The sequence below is a fragment of the Aplysia californica genome, unplaced genomic scaffold (genome assembly GCF_000002075.1).
Source record: "Aplysia californica isolate F4 #8 unplaced genomic scaffold, AplCal3.0 scaffold00618, whole genome shotgun sequence".
In the NCBI taxonomy this organism is placed as follows: Eukaryota; Metazoa; Mollusca; class Gastropoda; order Aplysiida; family Aplysiidae; genus Aplysia; species Aplysia californica.
In genome coordinates, this window is record NW_004797888.1 from 276,722 (window position 1) to 294,048 (window position 17,327).

At 39.8% G+C, this 17,327-nt stretch overlaps 1 protein-coding gene across 2 annotated transcripts in view; it reads left to right on the plus strand.

Annotated features, from left to right (window-relative positions):
- The first annotated feature begins 644 nt into the window (after positions 1-644).
- The window catches only part of LOC101849320 (transportin-1), a 34,279-nt gene continuing 17,596 nt past the window's right edge, over positions 645-17,327 (plus strand). For both annotated transcript variants that reach the window (XM_005107643.3, XM_035972225.1), the window contains exons 1-14: positions 645-781; positions 6,483-6,558; positions 7,068-7,324; positions 7,829-7,962; positions 9,238-9,319; positions 10,180-10,302; positions 10,677-10,856; positions 12,057-12,161; positions 12,793-12,850; positions 13,688-14,013; positions 14,564-14,713; positions 15,424-15,498; positions 15,855-15,941; positions 16,338-16,445. In XM_005107643.3, coding sequence (XP_005107700.1) covers positions 680-781; positions 6,483-6,558; positions 7,068-7,324; positions 7,829-7,962; positions 9,238-9,319; positions 10,180-10,302; positions 10,677-10,856; positions 12,057-12,161; positions 12,793-12,850; positions 13,688-14,013; positions 14,564-14,713; positions 15,424-15,498; positions 15,855-15,941; positions 16,338-16,445 — 1,863 coding nt within the window. In that variant the 5' untranslated portion in view covers positions 645-679. The remainder of the gene's footprint in view (positions 782-6,482; positions 6,559-7,067; positions 7,325-7,828; positions 7,963-9,237; positions 9,320-10,179; positions 10,303-10,676; positions 10,857-12,056; positions 12,162-12,792; positions 12,851-13,687; positions 14,014-14,563; positions 14,714-15,423; positions 15,499-15,854; positions 15,942-16,337; positions 16,446-17,327) is intronic.

The window sequence follows — 17,327 nt, forward strand, 5'->3', positions numbered from 1 at the left end:
CCCCCCCCCCCCCCCCCCGCCATTACATTTGAAAGAAAGTGACTAGCCTATTTGAGAATTTGGACTGGTCAAAATCGAGTACATGTATAAATATTTGCTTTCTGTTGAGATGATTTTCGCTTTGACCGCGGCAAGCAGGGACAAAAGCAACCAGCCTTCTGAATGACAGAATGTTAATTCTGTCAGAGGAGGCGTACTACATAAGCAGCCAAGAACACACACACACACACACAACACCCACACACACACACGCACACACACAAATTAAAAACACAACGCCATGACAAAATAGGCTAATCTAATGTAGGCCTAATGTGTTGAATGAATAGATTCATTGAATATAACTTTTAACGAACTCTGGCGCAACGGAAGTCGTTTTTCTTTTACGCGTCGCGTATGGATATAATGATCCTTGGCTCGTTTTGCCTTTTTGGAATATATTATGACGAGAAAAGAAGTAGTTAAAAGTATTGTGCTGATATTTTCACTGAAATATGTTGTTTTGACCAGTATATCTTTTTTATTGTTAGCAAACAAGTATATATAATACATTTCAGGGTTATTTACATCCTATAGATTGTATACCATTGCTAATGTTCAGATCTATATTTAGAAGGATGTCGTAATAGGCCTAAAGTATGGTAAGGAGCAAGAACTACTTTAGTCAAGAAAAATCAAGATGGCGATGTGGCAGCCTGCTGAAGATGGTCTTCGACAAATATTACAATTGCTAAAGGAATCTCAATCACCCGACACTGAGACACAAAGGGCTGTACAGCAGGTAACTTATATAATATTTTATGTCAACAATATTGATTGCTGTGTTCAGTTTACAATTATAATTTACCCTTGCTCATACACGTGACCAGACCAAGCAAGTCTTGTGTTGAGTCTGAGTGTCGGAGTTCCGAACCGCGTTGTCGTTGTCTGAACTCGGTTTTGTTCTTTCCCAATTTTTGCATTTTGAACCACAAGTCTCTATTGGAAGATACTTTGATGTATAGCGAACATCATAACATTCCAATACTTCTCATTATGTTCAATGCCACCAATTCTGGGCAGCAGCTCCAGTGTCTGGTGGAGTTCGTTTGGTCATGACGTAAGTTTGAAATAAAAATGGCACACCTCTCATCCTCTTGGACTTGGGAACTTAAATAGAACACTATAAATGTTATTGTGTGGTCCCTTGCGGAGCATTAATCATGATAAAGAATGTTGTCTTTGTTTTAAGTGTTTTTAGAACTTTGTAAATTGGTTTATTTGTTGGTTTTATTGTACTTTAAGTCCTCAGATTGTGCCCTTTTTAGTTTGGTAGCGTCAATTGCCACGAGTGACGCGGGTGGCAATTGACAAAAATTGACAGCAGCGTCAATTGCCACCGAGTGAAGTGGTGTAAAGTCTGAAAACAACACTATCTTTAGCTTCCTATTCATAATGTGTGTCAAATGGGTCAGTTTGTTCTCTTCTAATATCCTTGGACGAGGATCTAGATCTAGATTAGATCTAGAATCTAGATCTAGTCTAGAGCTACGGTACCTACTTGGCGTGTTTTCAATGAGACGTAGGTCTAGGCTAGCCTTAGCCTACACTTCGGTGTAGAACCAACTCAGAGGCAATACAAAACGTAGAAGGTCACAATCGCACACAAACTCTAGGAGAAATTCATTTTATTTCGGGGAACATAAATCGCGGAGGTCAGGAAAAGACACACACACCCGGAGGGACAGAGAGGCGAACGCACAACACCGAGCACTCAAGCACAATAGGCTAGATCTGCTCATCAACGCAAAAGATCTCCGATTTACTCGGTGGAAATTGACGCTGCTGTCAATTTTTGTCAATTGCCATCACGTCACTCGGTGACAATTGACACTACCTTTTAGTTTGGTCGACTCTATTTCTCCGAACAGTTTCCGTTCTCGAGATTTGTTGATAATAAGCTAGCAATGCCAATCGCCCGCTGCGCCTTGGGCCGGAAATCGGCCTCCGCGCGAGGGGTATTTTTTGGGCCGCTCGGAATCAGAAGTGACTCTCTTCTAAGTATAGTTACGGGAAAACTCCTGGACGAAAATAAATGAAACTCGGCAACCAACCAGAGGAAAGGTTAAACTAACGACATGCCAGCGTACAATCCCGAACGATTATTAGAACCGGAGATATTGCCGTGTTTGTGCGAATTTCCTCTGCGGTTCGAAAACTAAGCGGAGCTGCGGGTTGATAGCCGACCACACAAGCGCCCCCACATGTCTTCTTTATTGCTCATAGCTGCCGCTTTCCCGCTAAACAGCGGAAACTCCGCTACATCTAGCTTTTCCCGCAACTGTCCTCCTTCCTCCGCTGGACCGCTCTTGGTCGCAAATTTCATACTTTTTTTCCCCCCCACGGAAAACACCGAACCGGGAGAGAGACGAAAACGCGGTTTGCGCATGTCCGCCCGTAGCTTTCTACTTCCGTTCTTCTAGGCCCAGCGCTAGTTTCACATTGTTTATTGTTGTGGAGCAACACAGTGTCGATCGGGCATCGGGACGTTAGCGCGCCGAGTTGTCATTGAAATTGGCGGAAATTCGAGAGAAATTGATTCAGAATGCAAAAATAAAAGGAGCTGGAATGAGAAAGAAGCAGCCTGTGTGCGACTTGAAAAGTTCATTAGAAAATTCAACTAGATCTAGCCGTTTTTTGCGAAAGAAATCGCGGCCCGCGGCACTCCTGTACAATTACAATTGCGGTCCCGTTTGTTTACATGACGGCTATTGGGGCTGCTGCGGAAGTGAATCTAGATCTAGATCTAGAAAATCTGTCTCTAGATCTAGATATAATCTAGATCTACACATATTTAGATATATCTAGATCTAGATTAGATTGCCTAGGCTATAATTTTAATTCAGTTTAGATCTCTGAATAAGAAACACACTACAGGGGCACTAAGTGCAAACGGGACCGCAATTGTACAGGAGTGCCTGCATCCTTGGTCCGATACTGCTCTACGTCTATGTATGTACAAGTTTAAAGAGAAAGAAATCTTTTTATAAGACACCAGCTGGCAAAAAACACTGGATTTTTAGTCACCAAGTCCAAACTGTCAAACTGACTCGAATGCTTGTTAGTCAACTTACTGCCTTTATGTTTGTTTGTTTGTTGGTTGTTTTTTTCAAATATACATTTTAATTCAGTTGCCTATGGTTAACAATATGACAGTTTTCCCTTCCAAAACCATAGGCTAGATTTTCCAGTATATATTGCCTCTGGATCTCACTGGTTTCGGAGAGCGCGCGTACGCCTTCGCGTGAATTTCCTCCTTTTTAAAAATTTCTGAGTGGCAGCTATGATTGCTGTAAAATTTCAGATCTCTGCGTTTAGTAAATTTTCCGTACCAACTTAAAATTACCACCCATCCATTGATAAAACACTAGATCTAGAAACTTTATCGCGCATTCCAAACGTGAGGTGTCCGCATGCAAGAGGCGTGTGATCGCTAGGCGGCATGTGATTGGCTGTCTATAACCAAATGGGTCACCGATGACTACATCGTGGGTTTTCCTGATAGCGCTTTACTGAGTTTTAGAAGGAGTCATCGCGTCGCGGTAAAAACGATGTCACGCAATTCAACAAATTTCACGCAAATGTGTCTTTAAGATCCAAAATAATGAAGACATCGAAAAAGTATTAGCAGAACTAGATTCGGCACTAAAAATCACATGGAGATGCCAAGTTTCATTCATATGCTCCAATTTATTACTGACTTATGAAGTTTTTCCTCAAAATACATCAAAACATGTCCCACATTTTGGCGATTTTTTCCTATATGAAGGTCTTCCAACATTTTGCAAACAAAAATCCCAATAACTTTTTTATTTATCAATGGGTTTTTAAAATTTAAAAACCATAGTTCTTAGAATTTACTCTATTTTCATTTAAGCCCATTTTTAAGCAATTTGGATGAAAATTTAATTTTTCATTGTCATTGCTAAATAAGCGAATGGAGTGGCCCGTGTGTGTGTGGGGGGGGGGGGGGGGGGCATGGAGGAGTTATGAAGGTATTTTCAAATGAAGTGTAGTCCGGCAACGTTGCCCCAACCACAACTGAAGTATCTGAATATTCAGAAAAAAAATCGAGATCGGAAGCCGTTAGGAGAAATAGAGTTGAAATTTATTTTCCCGAACGTTCGGAGAAAGTCACGTTGTTTTCGTTTTTTGTCAAGAAAGCAGAGATCTGTCCAGATTCTAGATTTAGAGATCTAGATAGATCTAGAATCTAGATCTAAATATATCTAGATTTACAGATCTGTAGTACAAGTGCCCGATTTTTGCCTTTGTTCAAAGAATCAATCAACAAAGTAAACAATAAAGCAAATGAACCCCCAAAAGCAGTGCATCTGTGTATGGGAGTGAAACTAAAATTTAGGCCCTTGGCAAATAGCACTTTTAGCATTTTGATTTGCGATCACTTGCCGCAATAATGCGATGGACGGTGAAAATGATCTATTCCGGTCACTTGCGTCGGGCGTATTCGGTTGTTGATAGATTCGCATCTCAGCACAGACGCAGGACAAGAACTAACAACTGACCGGCCGTGGCGGTGGGTTATTTGACGGCACTTTCAGGGTTGATATCGAAAGCTGAAACGGTAAATTTTTACTTTACCGCACACAGATGCACTTCTTCAGGGGTGAAAATGCTCTGTTGTTTGTTGCAGATCACACTTAAATCTACCAAAACTGTCTGAAATAACTTATTTTCATGAAAATTTCAAACATAACTAAATTATCAAATTATGGGCTGCATTGTTTCCCACAAGAGTATTCCTGTGCTATTTCCTAATTCATTCTGAGTTTGAGCGACCGTAGTGTTTCAGTCGTGCCTCTGTGCCAATGGTGGATGATTCAGGGTGCCACTGGGAAAATAAAAATTGACCTTTTTCGGCTCAACAGATGATAAAATACGTAAAACCATATTTCTCAAAGCTGATAGAATGAGCCATTCTAAAATGGTAAACGATCCAACAATTACAAGCAAAGCTCAAAACCTGACGAAGTCAACAGTTAGACACGTAGCGTGTAGTTTTTCAGTTAGACTTTTTATCCTTTGATGTCTTGGCTAAGGGAAGCGCTACAAATTCGAAATAACTTGCAAACCCATTTATAACTTTGACTTGTAATCTACCTCTTTGTTTTTTGTTTTGGTAAGTGTTTTTACGGCGCTCGCAACTACATAAGGTCATATGAGCGCGCGGGACACACCTAATATTTTCAGTTGGTAGGAATTTTGAATTTTGCCCGGGTGGCGGCCGAAGCCTACTGTTATCGATTTTGGACCACCAAGGGATCTTTAACGTGCACAACTTGCACACGGGCCCTCCGAAATTTTTCGCCCTTGTCCGAGAAGGCTAGGTGTAGATCTTTCCTACCAGAAGATCAGGGGTGTGGCTGAAAGACAGCAGTAAGAAGAAGCCAAGGAGTAGCAGTAGAAAGGCTGCAGAAAGAATCAGGAGCCCAGAGGAGGGGGCAAAGGAGGTGAAGGGGGCAAAGGAGGTGAAGGGGTGGGGGGCAGAAAGAGAAGACGAAAGCAGACAACAGGACATTGCTAGAGAGTAGGAAAGGAGGTGAAAGGAGACAAATTTAGAGAAGATAATTTTTTGGTCTCTACCCGGATTCGAACCCGGGACCTTTGAGAGGCGAACACCTTAACCTCTAGGCCACGAGAGCCGCCCCCTCTTTGTTTTCCATTTACGAAACAGTGAAATTTTACGTTAGAGGACAGGGTCCACGCCTTTTACATAGGGCCTGTGGGCTTCCAGAGTAGTGCGCTCACATCTTAAACTTCGTCGCGCGTCCAGGGTTGAGGAACTTGGTAAATTTTTACTTTCACTCCCGCCCTCAGATAATTTTTACTTTCACTCCCGCCCTCAGATGCACTGCTTTAGAGTCCAAACTACAGTATTTTTTGCTGAAGATCACTTACATGACCACAAAAAGTGTCGCAAATCAATTATTTTCAAGAAAATGTCAAACCTAACTGCAAAACATTAAATCATTGGCTAAAACATGACATGGGGACATTACTCACACACACACATACGTTCAAACACGCAGGGCATGAGACTAGAGATGTGGGACTTTGCTAAATTGACAATTTGATCTCGTTAACAATAACAATGTAAGAGTTTTGTTTTTTTTGCTCTCATGTATATTTTAATTTGAGTTAAAACTAGATCTAGGTTCCAGCAGAGCACTGATGAATCAAGGGTATTATGAACGTTGGTTTTGTTTTTGTTGAGTAATAAAACATTTTTACACCATAGACCACCAAAATAAAATTAGAATCCTGATTCCTTTCTGATCTAGGCCTTCATCACTGGCAAAGCTCTGGCTTGTGTGAAAAATTTGTGATTTTTCTTTCATTTCTTTTTTTTTCCCCTTAAAGAGTTAATCCTGCTGAGCTACTCTCTACTTCTTTCTTATTGTTAACATTTTCTTTTTCTGCAGAAATTGGGAGAACTGAACAATTATCCTGACTTCAACAATTACTTGATTTTTGTCCTGACAAAATTGAAGACTGAAGGTAAGAATTTATTTTGTTATAAAATAATGTACCAAGAACTTAATACCCATAGACCCAGGTCTTTGTTGGCGGGTGCAGCATTTTTTTGCAAAGATGGAGTTGGGACTTGTGGTGGTGTCTTTGTGGGCACTTTTTTCACCTCTATCTGTACATGCTGGTGTTGTGCATCATGTACATCATTCCGTTACTGATACAAAGGTACAGTTGGTCTTGCGTGTTAAAGATTGCTGAAGATCTACTTCCTGGATATTTTAAAAAACTCTTTGATGTAAGCACCCAATGAGGGTCATGGTGCCCTTTCGTGTTTTTGAGAATTCGTTCTTTTAGAAGTCAAGATGGGGTAGTATTTTCATAGAATGGAATCTTGCAGCTATTAAGATGTTTAAATTCTAAGTCGTCATTTGCCTGAATTTTTATGGAGAAAATTGAATGATGGTCTGTTATTGTTGGTCTTAGTTTGTAAAGAAAATGTATAATTTAATGATTGTAAATTTGTTTCCCTTTTGTAGATGACCCAACACGATCGCTGAGTGGTTTGATTCTGAAGAACAACGTGAGGGCCCATTTTGAAAGATTCCCTGCGGAAGTGACCTCTTTTATCAAGCAGGAATGTCTGAACAGCATTGGAGACCCCTCTCCATTAATTCGAGCCACAATTGGCATCATCATTACTAACATTATCTCAAAAGGAGAGTTGCACAAGTGGCCAGAAGTTTTGCCTCATTTGTGCACCTGTCTGGACTCTGAGGATTACAATGTCTGTGAGGTAAGAATGCTGTTGATCGTCAGCTTGCCGTTAGATACTTCTTCAAATTTTGGGTTTTTAAAATTTACTGTCATTGCTTGCTTTTGAAAGTAGCTGTGAATTACATTGTTTTCATATTTGCTTTTGAATGTTGAGATTTGTGTTGGTCACTGATAGGTCTTAATTTAGTTGTCCTTTTGTTTCTATATCAGTTTTTCTTTTTGCTAAGCATTAGATGACCATAGTGGTGATGTGTTTACTTTATTTCATCAAACATCAGCTTTAAGAGGAAAAGCTGGCAAGAGAATCTAGAAGTATTGTGCCTTTTTTGATCAGCGTGAGGTTTATTGATGCCCTCCTTGGTCCTGCTTGTTGTGGTTGCTGTCCCTTACACTTGGGGGGGGGGGGGGGGGGGGCATTTTGAATGTGCATGTAGATGATCCAAAGCATTCATACATATTTTTTTTTGTCGATAAATTTATAACACCTTTTCTCTGATTTTTTTTTTTTTCCTTTTCTTTTTAGGGTGCTTTTGGAGCTTTGCAGAAAATTTGTGAAGACAATGCTGAGACTTTGGATAGTGATATTGCTGACCGGCCTCTCAACGTGCTTATTCCAAAATTCCTCAACTTCTTCAGACATCAAAGCCCCAAAATTAGGTATGTCATGATCTCTGTTGGCTCATCTTTTTCATTCTAATTTTTTTTTTTTTTGGTTTTTTTTTTTTGGTGGCTATTTTACTGTCCTGTACATTCTGCTCACCTTGCACTACCAAGTGGGTGTTTGGCGGGTGCTCTGGTGTGGTTTGCTTTTTCTTTCCTATCAAACCTCTGTCGTCCTTTATCTCCCCTATTTCTTTTTTGTTTGTTAGTCTCTTGTGACACCTTTAATCTTCTGGCGCTCATATGACCTTATGCAGTTGCGAGCGCAGTAAAACCTACTAAAACTAAAACTTGCATTACCAGTGCTGCCCAGCATTATGAACACAACACCATGTGTGCCTGGTGCTCTTGTAGCTATCTGTGCCACTTTGCCATTAGAAAAACACTGATTGTGCTGAAGTCAAGAGCACAGCAAACATTGGTTGACAGGTGTTGGATAATTAATGTGCTTTTAATTTGTGGGTGACATTTGAAGTTAATGAGGTCATTTTTTAAAGTTAAAAAAAAACAACCCAACCAAACCCGGGATTATTATTGTAAACGTGAAACAATCTGCTGCAGTGTGTGGCATAGTGTGTAGTGATGCATCGTCAGGATCACAGGCTTGTGATGTATTCTGTTCTGAGGGTATGAAGACTTAACAGTTAACCCACACATCTGTCAAAAGTTGACTGGCTGATAAATTGTTTTATTTAATATGTTCAGGTCAGATCTAGGCATCAACAGTGTGCTTTGTATATATAGTTTTGTAAAAACTGTTAACTCATTCAGTGCTGAGCACTCCAGCAGTGAACTCCCATCATATACTGGGTAGTTTTGTTATGGCAACATGAAATTAAGTCTACCGTGAAAATCAATGAAAACTAGTGGAGCTGTTCGAGCTGAAAAAATGTCTCCGTGACCTTTCCCATAATGCATCATGGTTAGTAAAATAACCTGGTATGGATTGGAGTAATTCTTTCTTTAAAGACAGCTAGGCAGAATGCGAGAATTGGTTGCTAATATGTGGGTGGGTCCCAGGTTTCGCGAGTATTCTCGTCCTTAGCACTGAACAAGTTAATAATCATAAAAAAACACATGCCAACTTCAAATGCTTTTCAATGCTGACAAATTTATCAGTTACAATTGCTAATGCAGTGCTTTAGTAAAATACATCAGGCAAGAAAGTTCAAGATACTAAAAGGGAGAATTAGTAATTCCAACCTATTGAGTGGGTCCATAATAATCAATGGTATTAACAGTGTCTTCACTTAACTCATGTTTTTTCAACAGGTCTCATGCCATAGCTTGTGTGAACCAGTTCATCATCAGCAGAACCCAGGCCCTTATGGTGCACATTGACACTTTCATACAGGTATGTTTGAACATGTTTATGGTTGGTAAATTTGCAATATTTTAAAAGGAAAAGCCAAAGTATACTGATACTGGTTTTTAGCTTTCGCCATGAAATACCACAGCTGAGCAAGGACAGTTATTGCAAATGTGCGATTCTACATTCAGAATGTAAAAAAAAAAATGAAATGAAAATTTAGCAAAATATGCGATGTTTGATTTGGTGATAAATAGTTCTCTAGTTTGAAGACTTGATTTTAAATAATTCTGTTTAGTGTAGCACACTGGGTACTATTATTTTCTGGATTTCAGGAAACATACCATTGCAAACTTGGTCAATACTGATGTAAGCTGACAAAACGCCTCTTTTTTTTTCCATTTTGGCGCCAAAATTTTTTATTTGCTAAATCGAAAGCCTGATCAGTTACTCTACTTGTGTGAAAAAATCGAAAGTGAAACGGTGTCTAGTTTTTGAATAAATTAGAATTCAAATTTCGGAATCACTATTATGAAATGGTTACGCTGACAAAACACACACACACACACACCCACCCCCTTCTCGAAACTTGTGGGAAAAAAGGCGTTTTGTCATTTGCGGCAGAATAGTGTCACTGGCGTCTGCAGTAAGCTCAAAATTTGGATGCTTTTGTAGGCAATATTGACTACTTGAATAAAAAATATCTGAGTGTTATGTTTCAGATAGAAATGGGGAATTTGTGTCTCTCAAGAAAGAGAGGTACATATTCGTATTCAGTGCATTAAAAAAAGATTTGTTTTCTAATCTGCGTACTTATCGTCAAAGGGTTGTTTAGAAATGTCCTAGTTTATAGCAATTCCTGTTCTCTGTATGCTCCACTTTATATATGAATGTATTCATTTCAGAATCTGTTCTTCTTGGCCAAAGACGAAGACACTGAAGTGCGTAAGAATGTGTGTCGAGCTCTAGTCATGTTGGTGGAAGTGAGGATTGACCGACTGATGCCTCACATCGACCAGATCATACAGGTAGGGTTGCATCTCTCTTTGGGTTATGTTGGTTGTTTAGGCTTGTGTATTCCATTGTTCAATGCTAGGCATGGTCCAGGAATGATATGTGGGCTTCTGTCGTGAAAAAAAAAATTCGGAAAAGATATGGCAGTTTTGTGCTATTAGTTGGTAGATTAAATAATGTTTATCCGTTGTCATGTCATAAAATGGTGTTTTTATCCTGTACCTGATTCTATTCTTCTATTTTTTCTAATAAAGCAGATTTTGATTAAACCGTCGATGGGTTGTTTGATCTGGATTGACAGAGGAAAGTTTTTGATACGATCTTTTGTTGTTTTTGTTCTTTTGAGTGTGTTGAACATTTCTGAGACACTCTGTGATTTTCATTTCAGTACATGATGGAACGGACTCAAGATGGGGACGACACAGTGGCACTTGAGTCTTGTGAGTTCTGGCTGTCCCTGGCAGAACAGAAAGTGTGCAAAGAAGTGTTGGGGCCCCACATTGAGCGCTTGGTGCCCATCCTCGTGAAGGGCATGAGGTACTCTGAGATTGACATCATCCTACTGAAGGTGAATAGAGTGGGCTTGTGGGACCTGTTAATGACTGAAGTGATATTTGTGTAGTGAGATGATGCATGCAAATGAGGTCTCCGGTGTAGGTTGTGTTTCTTGTCCAATGCCTGGATGTCTTCTCACTGTCTGAGGTTTTCTATGTGCTTCCTTTTTTATATTTGTCTCTGATTATATGTGTTGTTACATTTGTTCCTGTTTTTTTACCCAAGAAAAATAGTGCAATTTATCAAGGTTCAAGGAAGTGATGCTAGATTGAACTGTCATTTCGGGGGCTCTTGTGGCCCAGAGGTTAAGGTGTTAGTCTCTCATTTAAAGATCCCGGTAGCTTACGAAAATTTCTTCTTTAAAATTGTCTCCTTTAACCTCCTTTCCTGCTCTTAAGCAATGTTCTATCATTTGCTTTCGTCTCAACTTTCTGCCCCCACCCCCTCACCTCCTTTGCCCCCTCCTCTGGGCTCCTGACTCTTTCTGCAGCCTTTCTACTTCTACTCCTTGGCTCCTTCTTACTGCTGTCTTTCAGTCACACCCCTGATCTTATTGTAGGTAAGATCTACATCAAACCTCGGATAAGGACAAAAAATCTCGGAGGTCACGTGTGCAAGTTGGCACCCATGGTGGTCCAAAATCGATAAAAGTAGGCTTCAGCCGCCACCATGGCAAAATGTCCTACCAATTGAAAATGTTTGGTGTGTCCCGTGCGCTCTGGTGACCTTATGCAGTTGCGAGTGCCATAAAATACTTACCCCCAAATACAACCCAAAAACTGTCATTTGTACCCCCGGGGTGGTGCTACTGACCGAAGTGTCTTTAGGCCTATCCCAAAGGGGGGACATTAACCTGTTCTTATGCACAGTAGGATTGTAAATGGGCTGATTCGTCAATGTCATGTTCATAACTGCCTGAACTGCAACAGGGAACTGCTGCTTTTTCGTTCCTAATCCTATCGTCTTTTTTCCCTATTTCTTTGGTATGTTTGTCACACTCTTGTGACCCACTATTTCCGGGGTGCCTTGATAGTTGAAGCAGACTTACTGCTGTTGAAGCTAGAGAGGTGATCAGAGTAGGCCTGATTCCCTGTAGTGACTTCTCTGTTGACATCCACCCTTTGGCGCTCATATGACCTTGTACAGTTGCGAGCGGCGTAAAACTTGACTAAAACTAAACTGAAAGAACTCATTTCTCTCGTTTTGTCCCCAGGGTGATGTGGAAGAAGATGAAATGATTCCGGATAAAGAGTCTGATATCAAGCCAAGGTTTCATAAGACACGCACCCATTCTACTCAGAAACATGAAGGGGATGAGGTAAGCAGTGGGTACATGTACCTACCTGACAGGGATCCGTATATAGTTGTACTTGTTGCCTTAATGTTTTGCACTTTCTCAAGCCCTTAATGGCAGAGGTAAGGACCGCTTTGCTTTGCTCGTTGCTTATTCATGCACCTTTCTAAATCGCATCTGGCCATCTCTTTGTTGTTCAGTTTCGGAAGTAGAAAGGACATTAATTGGATATCCACCCATTCCACTTTGTTTCCTCGACAAACGTGGACAGTTTGGTATCCTACATATCATTTTTGCATAACACCAGATTTCTGTAAGCAACTGCCAGACCATATATAATTGACTATGAAGAACTGCAAAATTATATGGTATGCAAGTATATTTTTATATGCTCTACTCACTTCTTACTTCTCATTTAAATGGAATTTCATGACCGGCCAGCTCCTGCTCACATGTTCAGTTGTTCTGATACAAGAAAACTAGCTGTCTTTATTGACTTACTAGGACTTTTTAAAAAAAGGTTGAAAGATTCATTTGCTGGTCTGTGGTGCATAGCCCAGTGGTTAAGTATTTGTTTGTCATTGTTTTTTGGTTGTGTGGAACTGATGACCACGTTTTCCCTCATTTCTAAGATCATTTCTTTTCGTTTCACCAGGAAGCTGACCCTGATGAAGGGTATGATGATGATGATTCTCTGTCGGACTGGAATCTGAGTAAGTCTAGTGTTTCTTATTGCTTTTTATTTATTGTCCTAGTGAGTGCTGAGACTTTAGTAAGAAATTTGAATGTTTTTGTACAATTATTCAAGTCCATTCCCAGCAAACACCAATAATGATTATAGGGCGGATTCATGTTGAGAAATAATAATAATTATAGATAGCATTTGTATAGCGCAAATCCCCGCTCAACAGCAGGCTCTATGCACTTTGCTTAGCTTGCTGCTTATTCTTGCACCTTTCTAAATCGCATCTGGCCATCTCTTTGTTGTTCAGTTTCGGAAGTAGAAAGGACATTAATTGGATATCCACCCATTCCACTTTGTTTCCTCGACAAATGCGGACAGTTTGGTATCCTACATATGTATTTATTTATTATCCTTCAGGCCTATAATCTGAAAAAATATGTACATATTATACAGATTTATGTCTTTTAAATTCTGTTGTGAACACCTACTTCGACCTATTCAGCTTGATAGAAGATAAAGGTTAGGCATTTAGTTTTTCAATCGATTGGTTTGAAAAAGCTTTTGTTGTGTTTGTAGGTGTGTTGGTAGTTTGACAGCTTATATAGTGTCGGATACATGATATCGTAACTATTACTAGAAAATTGCACACTACCTTTGACCTTGCTTTAGTTTGAGTAGAGAAAGAATTGAACAATTTTTTTCGTGTTACATCAATGATTGAGTTTGGTATACCTCACCGTCTTTGGTATGAGTCGGTATGTTTCCCATAAGATGTTAATGTGTTGCCTTGTATGCCTGTCAATCACATGAGTCCCAAACGGTGTTCTCTGTCAGGTCACAAAAAATTGTCTTTGTGTGTGCACAGGAAAGTGTTCAGCTGCAGCGCTGGACGTGTTGGCCAATGTGTTCCACGAAGAAGTGCTGCCTGTGCTATTGCCCATCCTAAAGGAGACTTTGTTCCATGCTGACTGGGATGTGAAGGAGTCTGGCATCTTGGTGCTTGGAGCCATAGCAGAGGGTTGCATGAGCGGCATGATCCCCCATCTTCCTGAGCTGATTCCCTACCTCATCAACTGTCTGGCTGACAAGAAAGCCTTGGTGAGGTCCATCACCTGCTGGACCTTAAGTCGCTACGCACACTGGGTGGTGGGCCAGCCTCATGACAACTTTCTCAAGCCATTAATGACAGAGGTAAGGACCACTTTGCTTAGTTTGCTGCTTATTCTTGCACCTTTCTAAATCGCATCTGGCCATCTCTTTGTTGTTCAGTTTCGGAAGTAGAAAGGACATTAATTGGATATCCACCCATTCCACTTTGTTTCCTCGACAAATGCGGACAGTTTGGTATCCTACATAAGTATTTATTTATTATCCTTCAGGCCTTCAGGGCTATAATCTGAAAAAATATGTACATATTATATAGATTTATGTCTTTTAAATTCTGTTGTGAACTTGTTCTCTCACCTACTTCGTTTGTGAAAGTTCAAGTAGGGAATATTATCTGCAGCTCTCGTCATTTTGTAAGAAGGTATATTTTTTTGAGTAGGTGAACGCAATGATTTTATAGCAAATTTTTTATGTTTTTGGTTACTGAGTTTTCCAGTTTTGTCCCTTTTGTTATGGTGCCCCATGTTGTAAGACTCCTGACAGTGATTCTGGAGGCAACGTAAATTGTGTGGGTACTGATTTGTGTCACATGCTGTTGGGATGTGGTTTTGGAAGTTCTGTATTGTCGTTGCAGCTGCTGAAGCGAGTGCTAGATGCCAACAAGAGAGTCCAGGAGGCAGCTTGCTCAGCATTTGCCACTCTGGAGGAAGAAGCCTGCACTGAGCTAGTCCCATACCTGGGCTTCATCCTGGAGACTCTAGTCTTTGCTTTCGGAAAATATCAGGTATGTGGACAGGCTTCTCATTCATTGGGTTCTATTGGTTATTATGAAAGACTTATTCTTTTCTCAAGAGCACTGATTGGGTTAATGTTTGATGGGTACTGCTGTGTCTTCTCTTCATACTGCAAAAATTGCATGAAGTTCAGATGAAAAAGGGCTGAGTTGTTTTAAAAAGTACGTAGAAAAACGGCCATTTGTGAGTGAGCGGGCGATAAAGGTAAAACGAGGGACTGTATGCGATGAAATAGTTGTATGGGAGGCTGAAGAGGCGGAAAATGCCCACGTCTCTAAATCCATAATTTTGACCCAAATCGGAACTTTCAGCTGCCGCCCCTCTCCGTAATCAAAGGGGGGGAAATCTAATTTCCTGGGTGAGTGTTGTTGTAATTGTAACTAATAGTCTATACTACAAAAGGATGGTGTGCTGCGGACAAATCGTGCAAGAACACTGCCCTGTCTGGGAATGTTTTCGATTTTTTTTCGTTGATGGGCTCTCTTTAGATAACATCTTGTTAACAGATAACACCTTGTTAACCGTTTCACACCTTGTTATCCGTTGCTTTTGAAAACCGACATGCTTACTCACATACACTTCCTATCTAATTTGTCTTTTCCTTCCAGCTCTTTTTGACCCTTGCTCTGAAGCAGTGGTTGTGTAATATGTGTTTGTATTTCAGGCTATATATTATTTTATTTTTTATTTTTTTTTACAGCATAAGAACTTGCTCATTCTCTATGACGCCATAGGGACGCTAGCTGATTCTGTTGGTCACCATTTGAATAAACCGGTAAGTCTTCTCTCCCCCCCCCCCCCTTTTTTTTGGAGGGGGTCATCTCTGGCTCACTTGTCGTTCTTTACCATTAAAATATTGCATCTTTCTCTGTCTTTTCATCTCCGGATTATGGGTATTTTTTTTTTTTAACATGTATTACTGGACATTTCTCATTTAAATGCTTTAAAACTTGTCAAAAATTTTCTTTGATGTTAAAAGTTACTATATTAGTTCTTTCCTCTTGTTTAGGATGATAATCAAAGAAATAATGATAGTTGTTCAAAATCTTTAATGAGATCAAAAACTTATTTTCCTATTTGTTCCCGGTGGGACTAGATTTTCTATTCCTCTTTCTGTGATTTCTCTCTCAGGAATATGTCAACATGCTCATGCCTCCACTAATCCAGAAATGGAACATGCTCAAGGATGAAGATAAAGATTTGTTCCCTCTTCTGGAGGTAAGTGCCATATGGTTTGTGACTACAAGTTGTTCTGAATCAGACAGGCCAAAATCTCAACTGGGATTCATATTTGGGTAATAGTATTTTTATGTTGTTAAATCTCTAAACTAAAATATTTTGTTTTTGTTTTATTGGTTTTATTTAACATTTTTCATGATAGAAATAGAAAATTATTCCGTAATTTGCTATTATCTTGTGGAGAGTTATTTTTGTTAATTTGGCGTTCAAATGTCACAAGTTGCAGAAGGTTTTTCTTGTTTTTAGCTTTGTATTCTGTAAGTTTTGATAGGGCTTTACTTTTTGAATGCCACTCCCAACTTGTCTTGCATAAAAATCTTTCCTCGATTCTGTGAGCCTTGCTCATTGCTACACATCTGTCTGTCCCATTTTCAGTGTTTGAGCAGTGTGGCCACAGCCCTGCAGTCTGGCTTCCTTCCATATTGTGAGCCAGTGTATCAGAGATGTGTTTGTCTGGTGGAGCAGACCCTCACGCAGAACTTTGTAAGTAGACTTGGAGTCGGGTATCTATCATGTATTGGGCTGCTTTGCTCAGTTCTTCATGTTCCCATGACCATGCTGATCCCTGTGTTATCAGTTTAATTTTTTAAACCATGTGGCAGATATATGCTGAAAATTTATGAATGCTGAGAAATTAAGTCACCTTTCTAAATCGCATCTGACCATCTCTTTGTTGTTCAGTTTCGGAAGTAGAAAGGACATTACTTGGATACCCACCCATTCCACTCTGTTTCCTCAACAGATGTGGACAGTTTGGTATCCTACATAAATGTTTCCCTGTTTGGTTTCTTTAAACTTTTTTGTGTCATTCTCCCCTTTCCCTCGGTCAACACCCACCAATTTTGCATATTTTGGCATTTTCATTTATGTTTCAGGGGTCCTCATGCAATAATCTATCTACTCCAGATGGACATGTATATCAATGGGAAGGGAATTGGATGGTCTTTCAGACGTAGATTTCATTTTTGTCAAGCTGGCTTGAAGTGGGACCTTTTCTCTTGTTACAAAAAATAGAAGAAAAAAAAAAGAAATCACACTTTTCTAACAGTCACAAAGAAGGGGTGAAATTGTTTGAGAATTTAGAGTTTACAATTATTTCATGGAAAAGTGCATTCAGTTCTGCATATTATGTGTCAAAGATGCACCATTCTGTTTGGGAAAATAAAGAAATGAGAGCCATTCTAGTACATCCTACAATTCCTAGTTATTGCTCTTGAATCTGGAAATTTCATATCATGACTTTTTGCTCTCGAGCTTACCGCAATAATCTTATGGTTCCATATAGACATATACCAATAGAAAGGAAATTAGATGGTCTTTCAGACCTAGCCTATAGATTTAATGTTTTTCAAGCTTTCTTGAGGT